Source organism: Cupressus sempervirens, chromosome 9, assembly GCF_028749045.1.
Source record: "Cupressus sempervirens isolate cs-2001-9-10 chromosome 9, ASM2874904v1, whole genome shotgun sequence".
Taxonomy (NCBI): Eukaryota; Viridiplantae; Streptophyta; class Pinopsida; order Cupressales; family Cupressaceae; genus Cupressus; species Cupressus sempervirens.
The window spans coordinates 450,736,572-450,753,129 of record NC_143126.1 but is presented as its reverse complement, the minus strand read 5'-3'; the positions used below and the strand labels follow the sequence as shown (position 1 = coordinate 450,753,129).

The following is a 16,558-nucleotide window of genomic DNA, read 5'->3' as shown; positions in this document are numbered from 1 at the left end:
TCCTCTCTTCAAGATGCACGGTATGACCACATGGTCGAATTAGACTTGTGTCACTCAATCCTTTATGAGTAGTTGTTTAAAGGATTGGGGAAGTGGAAGTATAAATGGTGATAAGAAATGTGTGGGCATACAATGATGAGGATCTGGTTTTCGTACAAACCATTGTTCAACTTCTTGCTATATATCGGCGATAAATCAACTTCTCCCGAGAAGTTCCAGGCAGCGAGAAAACTTGAGATTTTATCGCCCATTTCGGGGGCCGAGATTTTGCACTTCTCACGGCAAGAAGTTGGCGAGAAGTCGGCGATATGTCACCAATTTCTTGCGATAACTTTCAGTCTTCTCGTGGGCGGCGTCTAGTAAATACCTATGCACAAAAAATGTCATTTTATTGTTTTGTTTGCTGTGTTCAGCGTCTTGGGTGGAGAAGGGTTTTGGAGCAACACCTAAGTGTTTGGCATTGATTTGTAGTGATTTCCAGTGGATTAGGAGCAGAACTTTACTAGAACTACTGGGATGGGGAAGAGGAAGATGTAGACTAGTTTCATATTGAACTTGACATTTGTATTTGCTTATATTTTGACAAAGACAATTTGGTAATTACTATTTGTAGCTTGTTTCAAAGTACAGAGTCTGTGACTACATCAGCATTCCACATCAGGATGCGATTTTGTTACTTATTGCATTTATATATATCTAGATAAACTTATTTGGTTTGTTTACTCATTTTATTGACTCAATACATGCATGTACTTATTGAATTTTGTGAAAAAAATGCATTTTTAATTAAATTAAAGTTATCTTTTAAAATTCTTGATATTTTCTTGAGAAATTGCCAATTTCTCTCCAATATTTGCTGAGAATTTTTTTTTTTTGGCCTTGCCGAGAAGTGGGAAAGAACAAGAAGTTGAACTATGGTACGTACTACTTGGGGGAAGACAGTGGTGCACAATGAGGGTATAGAGTGAGGATTGCCTACTAATCTCTCATGTATGGTGAGAGGTTTATATATATTATATACCATGTCAGACCAATGTTGCTGAGCTTATTCAAATATAATAATCTTTTGCACGTAACAAAGACATGCAATTCTTGCCACTAGAGATATTTTATTTGTGAACAATGATGATGCTTGGAGTTGCCAAATCCGAGAAAAGTAACCCAATAAGTAGAATAGGGTAGGCTAGAATCCTACCAAAACTACATAAGCCAAATAGGGCAGATCTTTTACTTCCAAAATGGCAAATTGAGTAGAACTCCAACTAGAATTTGAAGTACAATAGAATCAATTCAAGACATAAACCAACCATCTTACATGCTGCTCATAAATACCCCATTGGAGGGAAGCTCTCGAGGTGCACAAGTGTTGACACGATAACAAACACCTACAACAAAATAAAATATAAGCCCGAGATATGCATGAATCAATTGGAACACCAAGTACATAAATATATTTTTTATTAATTTGGGCCCCATATTTATTAATTTAAGTAATTAATTAAAGGTTTTTAATTATATAATTTAAGTTTTGGGATCAATTAATTAACTAATTTAATTTAATTATTACAATAAAATTTAGGAACATCACAATTTCGAATGACAAACCCAAAGATAGATCCATCTCTACTAAAATATGTGCAATAGTAGATTGAGAAAGCTTTTTAGTTTTAGAAGAAATAAAAATGGTTTTTCTCGTGATATTTCCTATGCTTTTAACAAAAGAAGCAATGGGCAATTGGTTATGTAAACCATACGAATTTTCTAATAAAGGATTACAACATGAAAACTCGAGTAAGCGTAGAGAGAAGCATTTCCCAATGCCCAAGTACCCCTTAGCTAGAATTATATCTATATTGACTTCAGCTCATAAAAAATGTAAAAAGAACTTTACATACAACGAAGTCTCTCCATAGACTCATATAAATAGGGTTTCAAAGGTATTGTTACCTAATGACGTAGCTCCTGCAAATTGGAAGAAAACTTGTCGAGCCTCCATAAAAGTTACATCATTGCATATTGCTTTGTTTTCTTATAAATTTCAACATCCAATTAGAGCAGCAATATCTTCTTGATTTGCCTTTATCGTACACTAAAAAACACCTTTCCATCCAAGAGGTGTAGCTCCCACAAATTGGTCCAAAACTTGTTGAGCCTCCATATAAGATCCATCTTTGCATAATGTTTTGTTTTCTCCTTCTTTTTATCCCTCTGAAATGTCCCTTTTCTGATTTTACATGATATTTTAAGCCTCAAATCAGATTTTTTAAAACCAAACAACCAATATTACAAAGATCCACCAATTTCTCAAATAAACCCAAATCGGGTATGTCCGAAATAGTGCCAAAAAACTTCACAACTTCACAAATTATTAATAAATCTGAAAATGGACATTTTTACAGGAATTTCAGCAGCATAACGGCCTACAAAATGACATTTCCAGATCTGTATAGCCTTTACACAACAGCTCACAAATGTAGGACAAAAACTATGCTCATCGGGCTCCCGAAATTAACACAAAAATGCCCGGAAACACCACAAAAACACTAATAATCTATCTCAGAAGTTTGATCACGTCCCAATACATATATTCAGCTCTATTTTAACATCTTAAAGTCTGAAATACAGCAGCAACCCAAACTGATATGAAATACTCAACTGAAAACACCAAACTCATACCAAAAACACACCCGAAAACTCACAAATCTGCACTGTTTAGCACAAAGGCAAACTCTGTATGAGCATGCACATGGAATGGCTTCAAACTCCCGTCCTTAGCCTTCCTGGAAACCTGCAAACTCCCGTTCTTGGGTCTCCCTGGAAACCTGCAAACTCCCGTTCTTGGGTCTCCTTCTCCACAGGTTTGGCAGCCTCTGAAGAATAACAAAGAAATGAGCAAAAATCAAGTTCTAGAATGAGCCTAAAATGCCTCCAAACCCCTTAAAAGAGGGAATAACCCTAACTCACGTCCAAGAGGGGTTAATGAAACATATTTTAATAATAATTTTCATTTATTAGTCCATTCGCTTCCAAAGATTATCCCCCTTTGCTGAAACTTCACCTTTTTGGGCCTACCTGCCTTAGCAAAGATTATTATTTTTAATTATTTGAAAATGGGACATGACAAGTCCTCCCCTCCCAAATATTGCTTGTCCTCAAGCAATGGCTGAACAATAAACCAATCAATCCACCTGGATCCCAAATGTAGTCATGAACTATACTACTGCCAATTAACACAGGCTCCTGCAATATCCTTTGCAATATGACTAAGAGGAATCCATAATCAAACTGACAATTACAGCTCAACCAAACTCCAAAATCACCACTGCCACAGTCAGAAACCCATGAGACACAAACTCTTAGAACATCAAAACCTAAGTAAAGTGGACAAATCAAACTAATACCATCAACGCATCCCACTGGCCTATATGGAATGTACAATCCAACTCTGCAACAATGGTGAACGCTCTCGAATGAAACTGTACCAAGTATGGAGAATCCACACACTGTACAACTCCTGCAGTCAACACAACTCTGCAAATCACCGGCCACTATCTCATAACCATAACTCCCATGCACTGCTGATGGTGAAAAGACATTACAAGATAAAGAGTAAGAAATGGACCCCAAACCAAATTTGCCATGAACAAGTGATATAGCCCACTATGACTGACTACCAGCTAAGCTAGGAGATGTCATAGCCAAAGGAATAGAATCAGTAACAACAACTGCTGAAGCATCACTCCCAAACTCCTGCTCTAAGTCATGTATTATCAAGCTATCAACTGCAGAACCTATCACCATGTCATGCCCATCACAACTCTCATCCCGAGGCGTCAAACTGTCCCATAACTGATGACAAGCACTAGGAACCAAAGTACATCTTTGTATCATCATCTCATCAACATGGTCATCAAAGGTAAATTGATGAGCGTACCTCATAGTGTAATGCCAATAGAATGCGACAATCTCAATCAGTGGCTCAGACTGTAATCCAGATGAAACTAACTGCAATTGATCATTAACCATGTTGGAACTGACTACGACCTCCGAAGATATCACCAAGGGAGTAGTATTACTAGTAGGAACCATGCCAACTGCCGACTCACCAACATCACACATGATCTTTGATACATCTCTAGTCTCCATGCCATCAGTATTAGAGGCCACCACCATGTCAGGCATACAACAATTTGCTACAACACCCAACTCAATTGAACCTGACTCTAGTGGGAATGAACCTGATATGCCAATGTTAGTATCAAGGATGGATGCATCCCCATCTCCACTGCCTCTGACAATCTCGGCCATGGACATCCTCGGATCACCAAACACCACAGCTTGTGACTGTATAGAATCAGGTAAAGACTGTAGTCGCTCTAACTCCATGGTCACCTTAGCCAAATGAAACTGTGACTCCTTGAAAGCCAACTGTGTACTCTCAAGAATCTCAGAAGTCACCTCAAGCTGCTGAGTAAGCTCACTCACCTCATCTTCCTTGGCCAACAATGCATCGTATGCTGTACTGCCCCACTCCATAAGATAATCTCTATCGGCTACCAACTGCATATAATCTTGTCTTAGAATCTGGATAGCCTCCCATAAAGAGTGGAACTCTGTCAAGGAAAGATAACTACCTCCCTGCTCATCACTAGTAGGAGAACCCCATCCATAAACGGCTAACAACTGACGAGCAGCATCAAAATGCTGGCAAGCGATAGCAATGTCTCACTCACTAACTCTCAACTGATTAGACACATGATGGCACTGGCTTGACTGTCTCCTACAAACCTCCTCTGATGCACTGTCTAAAGGAGTATCCTCAAGGTTACTAGTCTCTATATTATTACCATCCATATCCTGTGAATCAACTCTAAAGCTCATATCAACAAACAGAGTATCAAAAATTGTAGCACTGCTGTCCAACTCCTTTGTACCCAAGGAAACTAAGTCTTCAAAACTACCCACTGCATCCTCCTGGATGTCAACAATGCCAGTATGATCCTGGGACTCATCTGTACACACTGCCAAATATGAAAGATCATCAACACATTCCAGCAAGTATGGTCGACTGGATATATGAACAAAGCCCAACACCAGTGTATAAAAACTAATACCAACATCGGACAAGCTGCTAGCACAAGAAAAGACAACACCATGCAATCTGCTAATCAAATCCATGATAGCACCCAAACAAACTCTGCTACCAAAATGTGTTAAAGATCTCCAGTCAACTGAATCCCAAATGCCAATATAACAATCTCGAGTCCATATCTGTAAACTAGAATCAGCTGGTAACTCAAGCAAAATCCTCACTTGAGTAATATGGCCAATACCAACTAACTCCACATACCTGTCATGATGAGATAATGAAGTCACAATACTGTCTTTGTTCACTTTCAGCTGGCTGGACAAATCGTGTGAAGTACTACCAGCCTCAACCTCATGTGACGAAGCATCTAACTGTGCCTGGTACTCTTTCTCAACAAATTCATGAATGCTCAATGTCTGCTCATCTCTACCAGGTATCTCACCATCATGCACAACAACATCCTCATAATCATCATCTGAACCCACTACGCTGTAGGCACTACCTGTTGTAACTATACCATCCTGAATACCTGTGATATCACCCTTTAACGACCTGTATACAATTGTCTCAATTTGAGTATCAAGTTGACCATTACTATCAATCTACGTAATATCCTTTCTCACTACCTCCTGTGGCGGAGTAGAATCTGAGACCTCTGCTTGGCTATAAGCTAGTTTCTCAAACTCCTCATGCAAGTTCTTGGTAATTGTGTCATCTGCCCTGTGAGAAAATCTGCCAAATAGAAATCCAGTCAACTTATCCACCTTAGCTGGGTCGGACAACATGTCATTCATTATACGGTGGTGCTCAACCAACTGTTCAGACATGTCATGGCTTATTTTCTTAAGTTTATCTCGAATGTCTCAATAACCATCCTTTCTACTGTTCTGACTCTGGATATCAATTGTCCAAGATCGTGTCCTCTGAGACTCTATACTATACCTGTCCATTCTGGATAAAGTAGAGTGTAACCCCAACAGGTTATAACTTCTTCAAACACCAAGAACTAACATGCAATTGATTAGAAGTAGCATGCAACCATAGATTTCGACATGCAACTGATTAGAAGCAACATGCAACCACCAAATTCACCAAGAACTAACATGCAAATGATTAGAAGTAGCATGCAACCATAGATTTTGACATGCAACTAATTAGAAGCAACATGCAACCATAAATTATGACATGCAAGATTTGGGTAGTTGTCAAAACTGACATGCAAGATTTGAGTAGTTGTCAAAACTGACATGCAAGATCTAGGTAGTTGCCAAAACTGACATGCAAACTTCTACAAACCCTCAGGCTGGCAAGATCATGGCTCTGATACCACTGAAATGTCCCTTTTCTGATTTTACATGATATTTCAAGCCTCAAATCAGATTTTTTAAAACCAAACAACCAATATTACAAAGATCCACCAATTTCTCAAATAAACCCAAATCGGGTATGTCTGAAATAGTGCCAAAAAACTTCACAACTTCACAAATTATTAATAAATCTGAAAATGGACATTTTTACAGGAATTTCAGCAACATAACGGCTTACAAAATGACATTTCCAGATTTGTATAGCCTTTACACAACAACTCACAAATGTAGGACAAAAACTATGCTCATCGGGCTCCCGAAATTAACACAAAAATGCCCGAAAACACCACAAAAACACTAATAATCTATCTCAGAAGTTTAATCACGTCCCAATACATATATTCAGCTCTATTTTAACATCTTAAAATCTGAAATACAACAGCAACCCAAACTGATATGAAATACTCAACTGAAAACACCAAACTCATACCAAAAACACACCCGAAAACCCACAAATCTGCACTGTTCAGCACAAAGGCAAACTCTGTATGAGCATGCACATGGAATGGCTTCAAACTCCAGTCCTTAGCCTTCCTGGAAACCTGCAAACTCCCGTTCTTGGGTCTCCCTGGAAACCTGCAAACTCCCGTTCTTGGGTCTCCTTCTCCACAGGTTTGGCAGCCTCTGAAGAATAACAAAGAAATGAGCAAAAATCAAGTTCTGGAATGAGCCCAAAATGCCTCCAAACCCCTTAAAAGAGGGAATAACCCTAACTCACGTCCAAGATGGGTTAATGAAACATATTTTAATAATAATTTTCATTTATTAGTCCATTCGCTTCCAAAGATTATCCCCCTTTGCTGAAACTTCACCTTTTTGGGCCTGCCTGCCTTAGCAAAGATTATTATTTTTAATTATTTGAAAAGGGGACATGACACCCTCTCTTTATCATCCACATCTAGTTCCACTAGAATGGTCTTCTCCATTGCCTTTAACTATACTAAAAGTTACCTTTCCATTCAAGTTATGAAACGACAAGGTCCTTCTTACCTTGCAATGAAGCCTATATAAAAAACCTATAATCACGCAATTATACTAGGGAGTGGGGGGTGTTGAATAAGTAAAATATTAACTTTTTGTCTCCTAAATTTAATCAACCACAATAATCATTACCATACAAGATCAAACAACAATGAATACAAGAAGACCATGAGATTTATGTGGAAATCCTAATGGGAGGAAACCACAGGAAAATATATCTTACATGTAATTCTTTTACAATTTCATAGGCACCAACCTCCATTGCTAAGTGCCAACTTAGCAAGAAGCACCATACTGTTCAATTTGTAGGCACCAATCGACTGGAGGCTAATCCCCATAACTTGAGCACCAACTCAATAAGAGACATCAATCTCTTCAATATAAGGCGCCAACCTCCAAAACAATTTTCCTTCTTGGAACTGAACCTTTGAAGAATTATCTTTGTATGGATGTCTTCCCAATTTCGATCACATATGTTTCATATATTTTCTTATAGGTACTTTATAAATCTGTCTTCCACACCTTTGCTTACCTTATCTTTCTTCTCTCATTTACTTTTCTTGAAATCTCCTTGTAGTTGTATGGTATATCAATCAATTCTCCTCACATGTCTCTTACTTTTCTCTCTCCAAACTCTCTTTATGTTTATATACTTCTTATGCCTTTTCAAGAAGGCAGGCATCCCTTAGAATAGACAACCATTTAAAAGGCCACGACCATTCGTTTAGTCCCTCGCCTTCATTATTATTTTAATCAGTACCTTTAACGATTCCTTGTGAAACACTTCCTTAGAAATTAGTCGTTTTCCCTAGAGATCACCGCTCTTTATTATAGGATAATCATTGCTAAGTCATAATATCATTGCCGTCTTTTATGATATAATAGCTGCTGTTTATGATCAATTTCCACTTTAAATTGTTGCATTTTATTAATCATATTCTTTGCATAATTGATGGATTGTTGCACTCTTTTAATCATAATCTCTTCATAATTGGTGGCTTCTTATCTGCATTAATTGTTGCATACTGTCAGAGTATATTCATCTCTGTCCTTTTATATACATGAGTTGTCTTCATAATCATTAAGTAAGCTGGACTGAATTTTCCTTTTGAAAATGTAAAGAGACTTCGAAGGAAGTTGGCCAGCATTAGGCATAAATGTCAATAGCTAGTTAATATTTATATATGCCTTTGAACATATTATTGATTAGTGGTCTTCAGCCACAATTTCAATTATCAACTTTCTTCTTCAACAAATAGTTTTCTTTTTAACATCAAAGGCAACAATATTCTAACAATCTAGTCCATACTCCTTTGACATCAATGACAATCTATTAGTCTTGCTTGAAAATATGCTTGCCAATTGCTTTGACTAAAAGACAATAATTCCAATCACCAATTCTTCTTGTCAGCTATTGTTATCGTATGAGTGACTAGTATTGTGGCCAAAAGATTCCTTCTCCAATTGCTGCACCAGCATAGGCACACATTCCACCTTCATTCTATAGTTTTGATGCATTAGACTAAGTTGACCCAACTCCATTTCTCAGCCCTTATTTGCAAATTGACTTTCCATACAAAACCCCTGTTGATAGAGAAATATTAAGAACTGCCAAATTAACAATACTACCACAGTTCATGCCACAATATACCTTTGAATTTTTTAATAATGTAACCCATCCATTACCCTTTATTTCTTGTTATAAATCATAGGTGCATGATTTAGCTTGTTATACCCATTACAAAAGCTTGCTATTGCTAAGTTACACACCAATTAAATCCTTTTCTTATGTTTGTCTTATAACTTAGGTATCAACTTTATACTTCCTATGAATTTAGGTTTTATAAGCTGTTGGTTAATTTTTTTGTAACTATGACCATAACTTACAAAATTGTGACTTTAGGCAATGTCTCATGAGATTTCTCTCTCCTCTCAGCAATACGGGAGGGTACTTTCTTACCAAAGGTGGCTTCAACATGAACTTAAATGAAATTACAAACCGAAGGGTTCTCTTAATCAATTCCTCTTTTTTCAGGAATAATTCACATACAACTACGACTTTCCAGCATAACAGAGTGCCTTGTTGCTACGATAATACTGGTGATCCTGGAATTGACGTAAGAATAATACCAAGGTCAGCAATTTACTTTTTATATTTTATGAAAGAAGTACATGAACCCAAATTCTTCTATTATTATCCTGAATTAGGAAGTTGTCAAGCAGAATAACCAGCAAGGCACAATGTCTCTTACTGGATGCTTCCAAACTTAATAAAAATATCCACAACTGAAGCCCAAAGTCTTCAGTTCTAAGTAATTGCAGCCACTAGCAACTTTAACAATTTGTCCTCCTGCAACACAAATTCTTCAAAAGTTCTAACTGGCTCTGAATGCAATAAGCAGCTCAAAGTCTGCACAATTGTATTCAAATCCCTCATAAGATAAGCTCCAAAACTTTCATTCGATATCCATAAAATGTCATCACATAACACCTTGAATCAACACAAAGCTTGAAAGAAAGTTGCCCCTTTTATTGAAAACAATTCAGATTTACATCTAAGCTCATTGTCTTAGAATGCATATACAAACCGGCAGAATTCTCTTGCCTTGCTAAAAAATGATTATTTACAATAAGATCCCCCCTTTATATAGGAAAAGAGGAGAAAAAAAGGTGGAGAGAAAAGGGACAACCCTCAACCACCTTGATTTATTCTTAAACAAATTTCTTACTTTGACATATTCAATGCTAAAAGCCTTAAAGCACTTGCAACATTACTAAATGAAACAACTTTGGAGGTGATATTGTCACATGCACATGTCATTACATCTTATTTTCAGATTACATGCAATATGTTAAATACAAGTTACAAATACATGATGAAAACATTTTAAGTGCCCGACAAGAGACGACTTCTATTACATCATGTTGGTATAGTCATGCTTCATGATTGATAATCTCAGGTTTGGTAGAAGCATCTTGATTTGGAAAACGCATATGCATCCTTGATTATTCTATTGAGTGTCCATTGACCATTTTTGTCTTCAAAGCAATCATTCTTTTACCTCCTTGTAGGCTCCATTACGTGATCATTCTTGCATCATGTCCTTCTTTCTTCTTTGCATATATGGAGTTACGCATGTTTGAAACAATTGGATGACTTTTAAGTAATGAAGGATGAAGAAATTATGGTAAAACCAACTTCTTAAATGGGGGAAAACTTGAAAATGGGGTTTCCTAGGAGCATTGCATATGAATGGAAAGCGAGCATTGCATATGAGGTGAGAAAATAAATCACAAATCGGCCCATTGCATGATTTTTGATGTACATGTATGAATTTTGGAATTTTTTTGATTAAGTGAGATAGGTTTGAAGGGACCTCGAAACCCCCTATAATTAGGTTTGAGGGAGAAGTAAAACCCCTTAACTAAAGATAATCAAGACTACACATTAGATGAAACTAGACAAGGCAAGATAGAATAAAGATGAGATAAGGGGGGAAACCAACAAGCTTCCCGACTAAGAAGAGAAGTTGCGTGGAAAAGATATAAGTCCAAGACAAACCATAACACAACCCGAACAAACAACACAACAATTACCCTTTATATCCAATCTTACAGGATTAAAGGGTCATGTCAAAAGGAGGGGACTTCTTGGAATGTTTTCTTTAATAGTAATCCAACCTTCTTCGACCTTAGCAACGTCACCCTGTCAAGACAACGAATCTAACATTGAAGTACCCGAAGAGAAGCCAACGCTAAGCAAAGAGCCAACAAAACTAACAAAACCAACATTAAGAGTAGAGCCAACAAAACTAACAAACTGTGGAGAAGTAGGACTAGAGACAATCATAGGAGGGATTTGTGTAGGGATAACACCAACAAATGATCTAAGAGTTACCCTATTCTTGGAGCTACAATTGGAACAATTGTTATGTTGTCATTGATGTCAAACCTTACTAGTAAGACATTTGCTAACAGTATAGAGTGCCATATCAATTGATTGATGAAGAGGATGAGATGAACTAGTAAAGTGGTTGAGTAAAGAGGAGTAAGTATGATGGAACTATGAAGGGCACTTAATTAGTTAGTATTTGACAAGATAATCTATTGTTTGATCATTGTATTATGTGAAGAAGACAGATGAGTTGAAGTGTAGAAGAGATGATTGATAGAAGTCAAGAAGTTGAGTAAAACATGAGTTTGATCGAGTGATAGGTTACTAGATCAATGAAGAAGTTAAGCATTACCGAGCAGAAGATTAAGGAACTTAAGTATCAACCAAGCAAAACAATATTCGCTGAGTGTTGGTAATGGCCAAGCAAGATGAAGGTAAACTGAAGTAATGATTGAGGATAGTGATGACCGAGAAAGCCAGTGTAAGCCGAGTGAGACAAATTAGTAATGACCAAGCTACCTAGTGATGACTGCACTGAAGAACATAGTGATGTTCGAGTGTCAACATTTTGACAGTTTGTGAAAGAATCAAGATTGGAGGCCAACACAATTGAATTTACAGAATAGTCAAAATGTGTAAAAGATAAGGATTGATGAGCTGGCGTATTTAATGCATGAATTGAGTTTGTTTAGTGATCGAAGACGAAGATTTAATGAGAAGTTTCCATAAGTTTCAAGAGAAGAAGTAGAAGGACAAAATGATGGGTAGATTCAATAAATATGATCAATCCCTAAGATCTACAGTTATGTTAAAGTGGGAAAAGGTTAAACCCATCTATTTAAGGAGGTTTATGAGATGTTTTACACTTGTTGTTGGTTGGCGAATTTGTGGAGAACAAGTGAAGAACAAAGTTGCAATGGAAAAGTGAGAAGTTGGTGAAAGAGAGATTGTTTAAAGTGTTGCCAAGCATATCATAGATGAAAAATGTGATGAATTCCAGTCAAGGAACTAGAAATGAGATGAATGGAGATTTGAACATGCAAAGTGAGTTGTATTTTATTAGATCAACCTAGTTGTTACTTTCTAACCATTGTGGGAGTAAAATCCTTTAATCAAAGTTGACCTAACAGTCATGTTGTAAATCCTTTAGTCAAGGTGACATTCTGATGGTATGTTTTAAATACCTCTAACAAGGCCACTCTTAACAGGTTGATTAAATTCTTTAACAAGGTCACACCTAACAATGTGTTTTGTAATCTTTAACACGGTTGGCTCTTAATTGAGCTCACTTCAGAAGAGTGAAAAAGTGGTTGCATGTTAGTTGGTGGTTTTTTCCAAATTGGGTTTCCACGTTAAATCTTGGTGTCATACTTGTGTGAATGTTGTTTTCATGTTTCATGCTATTTACTATTATATGTTTCTACAATTCGGCTAACACTAAACAACAAGCTAAGTGTTGATATGAATAAGTTGGAATATTGATGATTTGCCATTTTGGCCAAGTGGATTTATGAGTTTGATTAGGTTGTTTGAAGTTATTGAAAGTTGAATTGGTATATCTAGACCCGAGGATAACTGGTTCATTCTTCCTTTTAGTTATTCTAATCATTCTAACACCTATCAACACCACTAGTAGGGACAAATCTTGCTGAATTAACATAACCAACAAGAGAGACAACTGACTCAAACTAAGACAAAACTTAACCACAATCTAAAGCAACAACAAAAGGGATGGCAACATTCAAAATACCATCATACGAGTAATTAGAAGTATCAACAATGGGAGCAAAACCAACAGATCCTAGTTCTAGCTTCAAAGAAGGATCCTACTCACCCGATTGAGAATAACTCTTAATCATTAATGTTGAGAAGATGCATCATTCCACCAAGAGGAGGGCTCCCTTAACTTTAACTATCTAAAAATCACATTTGGCTGCAACATGGTTAGTGTTGAAGCATCTTCTACACCTAAAGGGAAGCCCTTCATAGTCTAGAGGTTCAACCGAGGGACCCTTCAGAGTTGAGAGCTTGATCTCTGCCAATGGCAACTTAGAAGCATTATTTTTGACTAAAATACAAGCATATGTAGAATGAAGGATATTAAAACAAGGGGAATGACTTGAAATTTTTTAGGACAACAAAAAGGTGAACGAGTTTGAGTTTAAAATGGTCACTTATATGATGAGAAAAACCAAATAGGTTTTTGAAAGGGGATTGCATATGTGGACAACAAGCTTTATGAATGGAAGAATGCGTGAAAGATGCATGGTATGACATCTACTAATAGTGAAGTTTTGAATTTCAATTACAAGTGAACTAACAAAAAATTACTAACATTTAGTTAAAGTTACGTGGTAATGATGGAACAATTGTGTGTTTGATATGCATTTGCATAGCGATGTCAATGAGCTTGCTTTTCCGTGTATACTCCAATCATAGAACAAGGTTTTTAATCCCAACTGCATATGCAAGCAAGATGAGGTACTTGCATATGCAACTCAGAGAATGAAGATGGAAGATAGAAAAGACAACTCTCCAACAAAGACATGTGCAACTCTGAAAATGAAATGAAAGATTTGCAACCATTAACAACAACAAAATATATATAAAACAAAAGCCTTAAAATAAACACAAAAAAACCTACCTTTCTTCACCAAAAAGAAGAGAAGAAGTTTTGATAAATCCTTGAGCAAAATCTAAATCAAATCCACAAGATTTTTGGATTTAAAAAAGATTGCCCAACAGAGGATTATTTATATTTCTAGTCTTGACTCAATCCTCTTGAAATGAACGTGTCTTGGAGTTGAGATTTGTTGCTTGTCAAGTGTTAAATGATAGAGAATTAAAATGCACAAGAAAAACAACTATAATGACCAAATCAAATTTGTATGTAATGGCAACCAAAAACAATGTCTAGGGCATCAAAAACAACTTCAAATGAATGAGGAACAAGCTGGAAATGAAGTTACCCTAGAATCTTGTCTTGATGCAAAATGTTGGAAATGTATGCAAAAATATGCTCTTAATGGGTCATTTTTGGCCAAAATGTGTCATAGGATGGATTGTTTTGGGTGCTCTGCATATATTTCATAATTATTTGGGTGTCCAACTTCATAAATGGGCAAAAATGGCCCTCTAAAAGTCAAAACAATTCCCTTTTGTCGAAAGAGTGCAATGTGCAAAGTAGCTTACAATTTACAAGATTAGTGAAGAGTGGAGCTATACCCTGCCATGAAGCTCATGGGATAGATATATATAAACTCTCCAATTCTCCTCTATTGGATCTGGTTGGCCTTATAATATTGTGTTATAAGTTGTGTACTCTATGGGAGACTTTGAGTTGTGATTAGCAGTAGTTTCTATATTGCATTTCACTTGTCAGATGCATATGTGATAATGCCTCCTTTGAGGTTGTGAGTACTTCTCTTTTGGTTCAATGCTTGTAAAAAGACCCTTCGATCGGAAACTTTTCTTAATGGATAGTTGTCAAGTAAAGCATCCTGGCACCACCTAAAATTGACATTCTCAATTTCAGGTTCTTCCTTTACTTTGCTTCTGTTGATGATTGTAATTTTCTATGTTAGAATGGATTGATTATATTTTTATCACATTGACCTTTTTCATTTCTTCTTGGTCTTAATTTTTTGGCCTTGCAACTATGAAGATCATGACCATTCTTGTTTGGATCAAATTCTATAATCTTCCTTTGGCCATGTGTGTAGTGGTCATCACATTAAGGAAACAATTGAGCAGATTGGGTCCTTTGTGATTTTGGACTCTTCTTCCACGTCTCCCTACAATAGATTCACTAGAGCTAATGCTGTTGTTGACATTTATAAGCTAGTTCATCATTCTATTTTAATTCATTCTTCTTGTGATACTTGGGATCAATATCATAACTATGAGGCCTCTCACTAAGGTGCTTCTGTTGCAACATTATTGGAGACGAGATTGTTTGTTGTGAGTTTCTCCTAGATTTAGGGCTAGAAGGAACTTTATCTTTAAGAAGTGGCTTAAGGAGTTGAGAAATCTAGATGTTAATTCTTTATGGACAATTATGGATAGTTCTTTTGTGCTAAGGAGGTTCCCAAGCCTTCTCTTGCAACCCCTATATCTATTGATGTCCCTCTAGTCATATGTATGTATGTATGTCTTAATGCATAGAAACTTCAACTAGACCTCAACACTATCACCACAACTAGCTCTTTGATATAGACAATTAGAGAAACTAATCTATTGAATAATAGGCAAAAACCTAATAGGTCACACAAGGGAACATTACAAAACATTATAACGGCTAAATAAATTACCATTTACAAATACAAGTAGATCCCAAATTGAAAATTTATGATAAATCAAGTAAATTTCAAAAAAGGAACATTACATCGAAGTTCTTTTAATCAAATACCATTCTTGCATGGTGATTGTTTTGTTGATTTTTGCATTTGCATCCATTAAGAGCTTTGGCATGTACTTTTGACTTATTTTGCACTTGTTTTTTACAATAATAGGAAATAAATTGTCTACAACTTTCAACAAGGCAAAGTTGATTTTTAATGCATGTATTGATGCACAAGTGTTTGTATTTTTGTGTTTATGGTAATGAGCATTGAGACACACAAGAAAAGATAGATTCATAGGAAGGCTTATCACTTAATATACTTCATTAAGTCTTATGAAGAGTTTATCAATATAGTGTCAAATTATTTATATTTGCAGGGGCTTATTGGGCCATATTGGTCTCTTCGAGCCGTTTTTGGACCTTTGTTGGAGACATTCTTACTTCTTGATAGATTGCTTTTTCTACATGAACATAATGTGGGAGAGGTAATGATGTTGCCTCTATTTGACCCTTCTTTGTCACCTCGAAACATAGCTATTATAGCTAAGAAAGTGTAAAATTAACCTAATAACATGTTGGATTATCTAGCTAATATTATATTCATTTCTAATTCGACATGTTGAAATTCTTTTGTGTTTTTGCTTATGTGAATCAAATGATCTTTGCTAGGTAAAGTTTCATAGGATTTCGTGGAATTAAAAATGTGACTTTATTAATGGGGTTGAAAATTTCTTGTATGAAGTGAATGTGCATTGAGTTTGAAGCACACAAATTTAAAAGGTTTTCATCCAAAAAGTTGGGATTAGTTTATACGCAATTCTTGCTACATTGGATGTTTGTGAGTATTATACATTTGCATTAATTCTTTTTGAGATATTTTTAGA

The 16,558-nt window shown here is 36.2% G+C and overlaps 1 protein-coding gene across 2 annotated transcripts in view; it reads left to right on the top strand.

Moving 5' to 3' along the window:
• LOC149539255 (S-adenosyl-L-methionine-dependent methyltransferases superfamily protein) overlaps positions 1 to 16,291 on the top strand; it is a 227,794-nt gene extending 211,503 nt beyond the window's left edge. For both annotated transcript variants that reach the window (XM_089800580.1, XM_089800581.1), the window contains one exon: positions 16,052 to 16,291. In XM_089800580.1, coding sequence (XP_089656706.1) covers positions 16,052 to 16,231 — 180 coding nt within the window. In that variant the 3' untranslated portion in view covers positions 16,232 to 16,291. The remainder of the gene's footprint in view (positions 1 to 16,051) is intronic.
• The last annotated feature ends 267 nt before the right edge of the window (positions 16,292 to 16,558 follow it).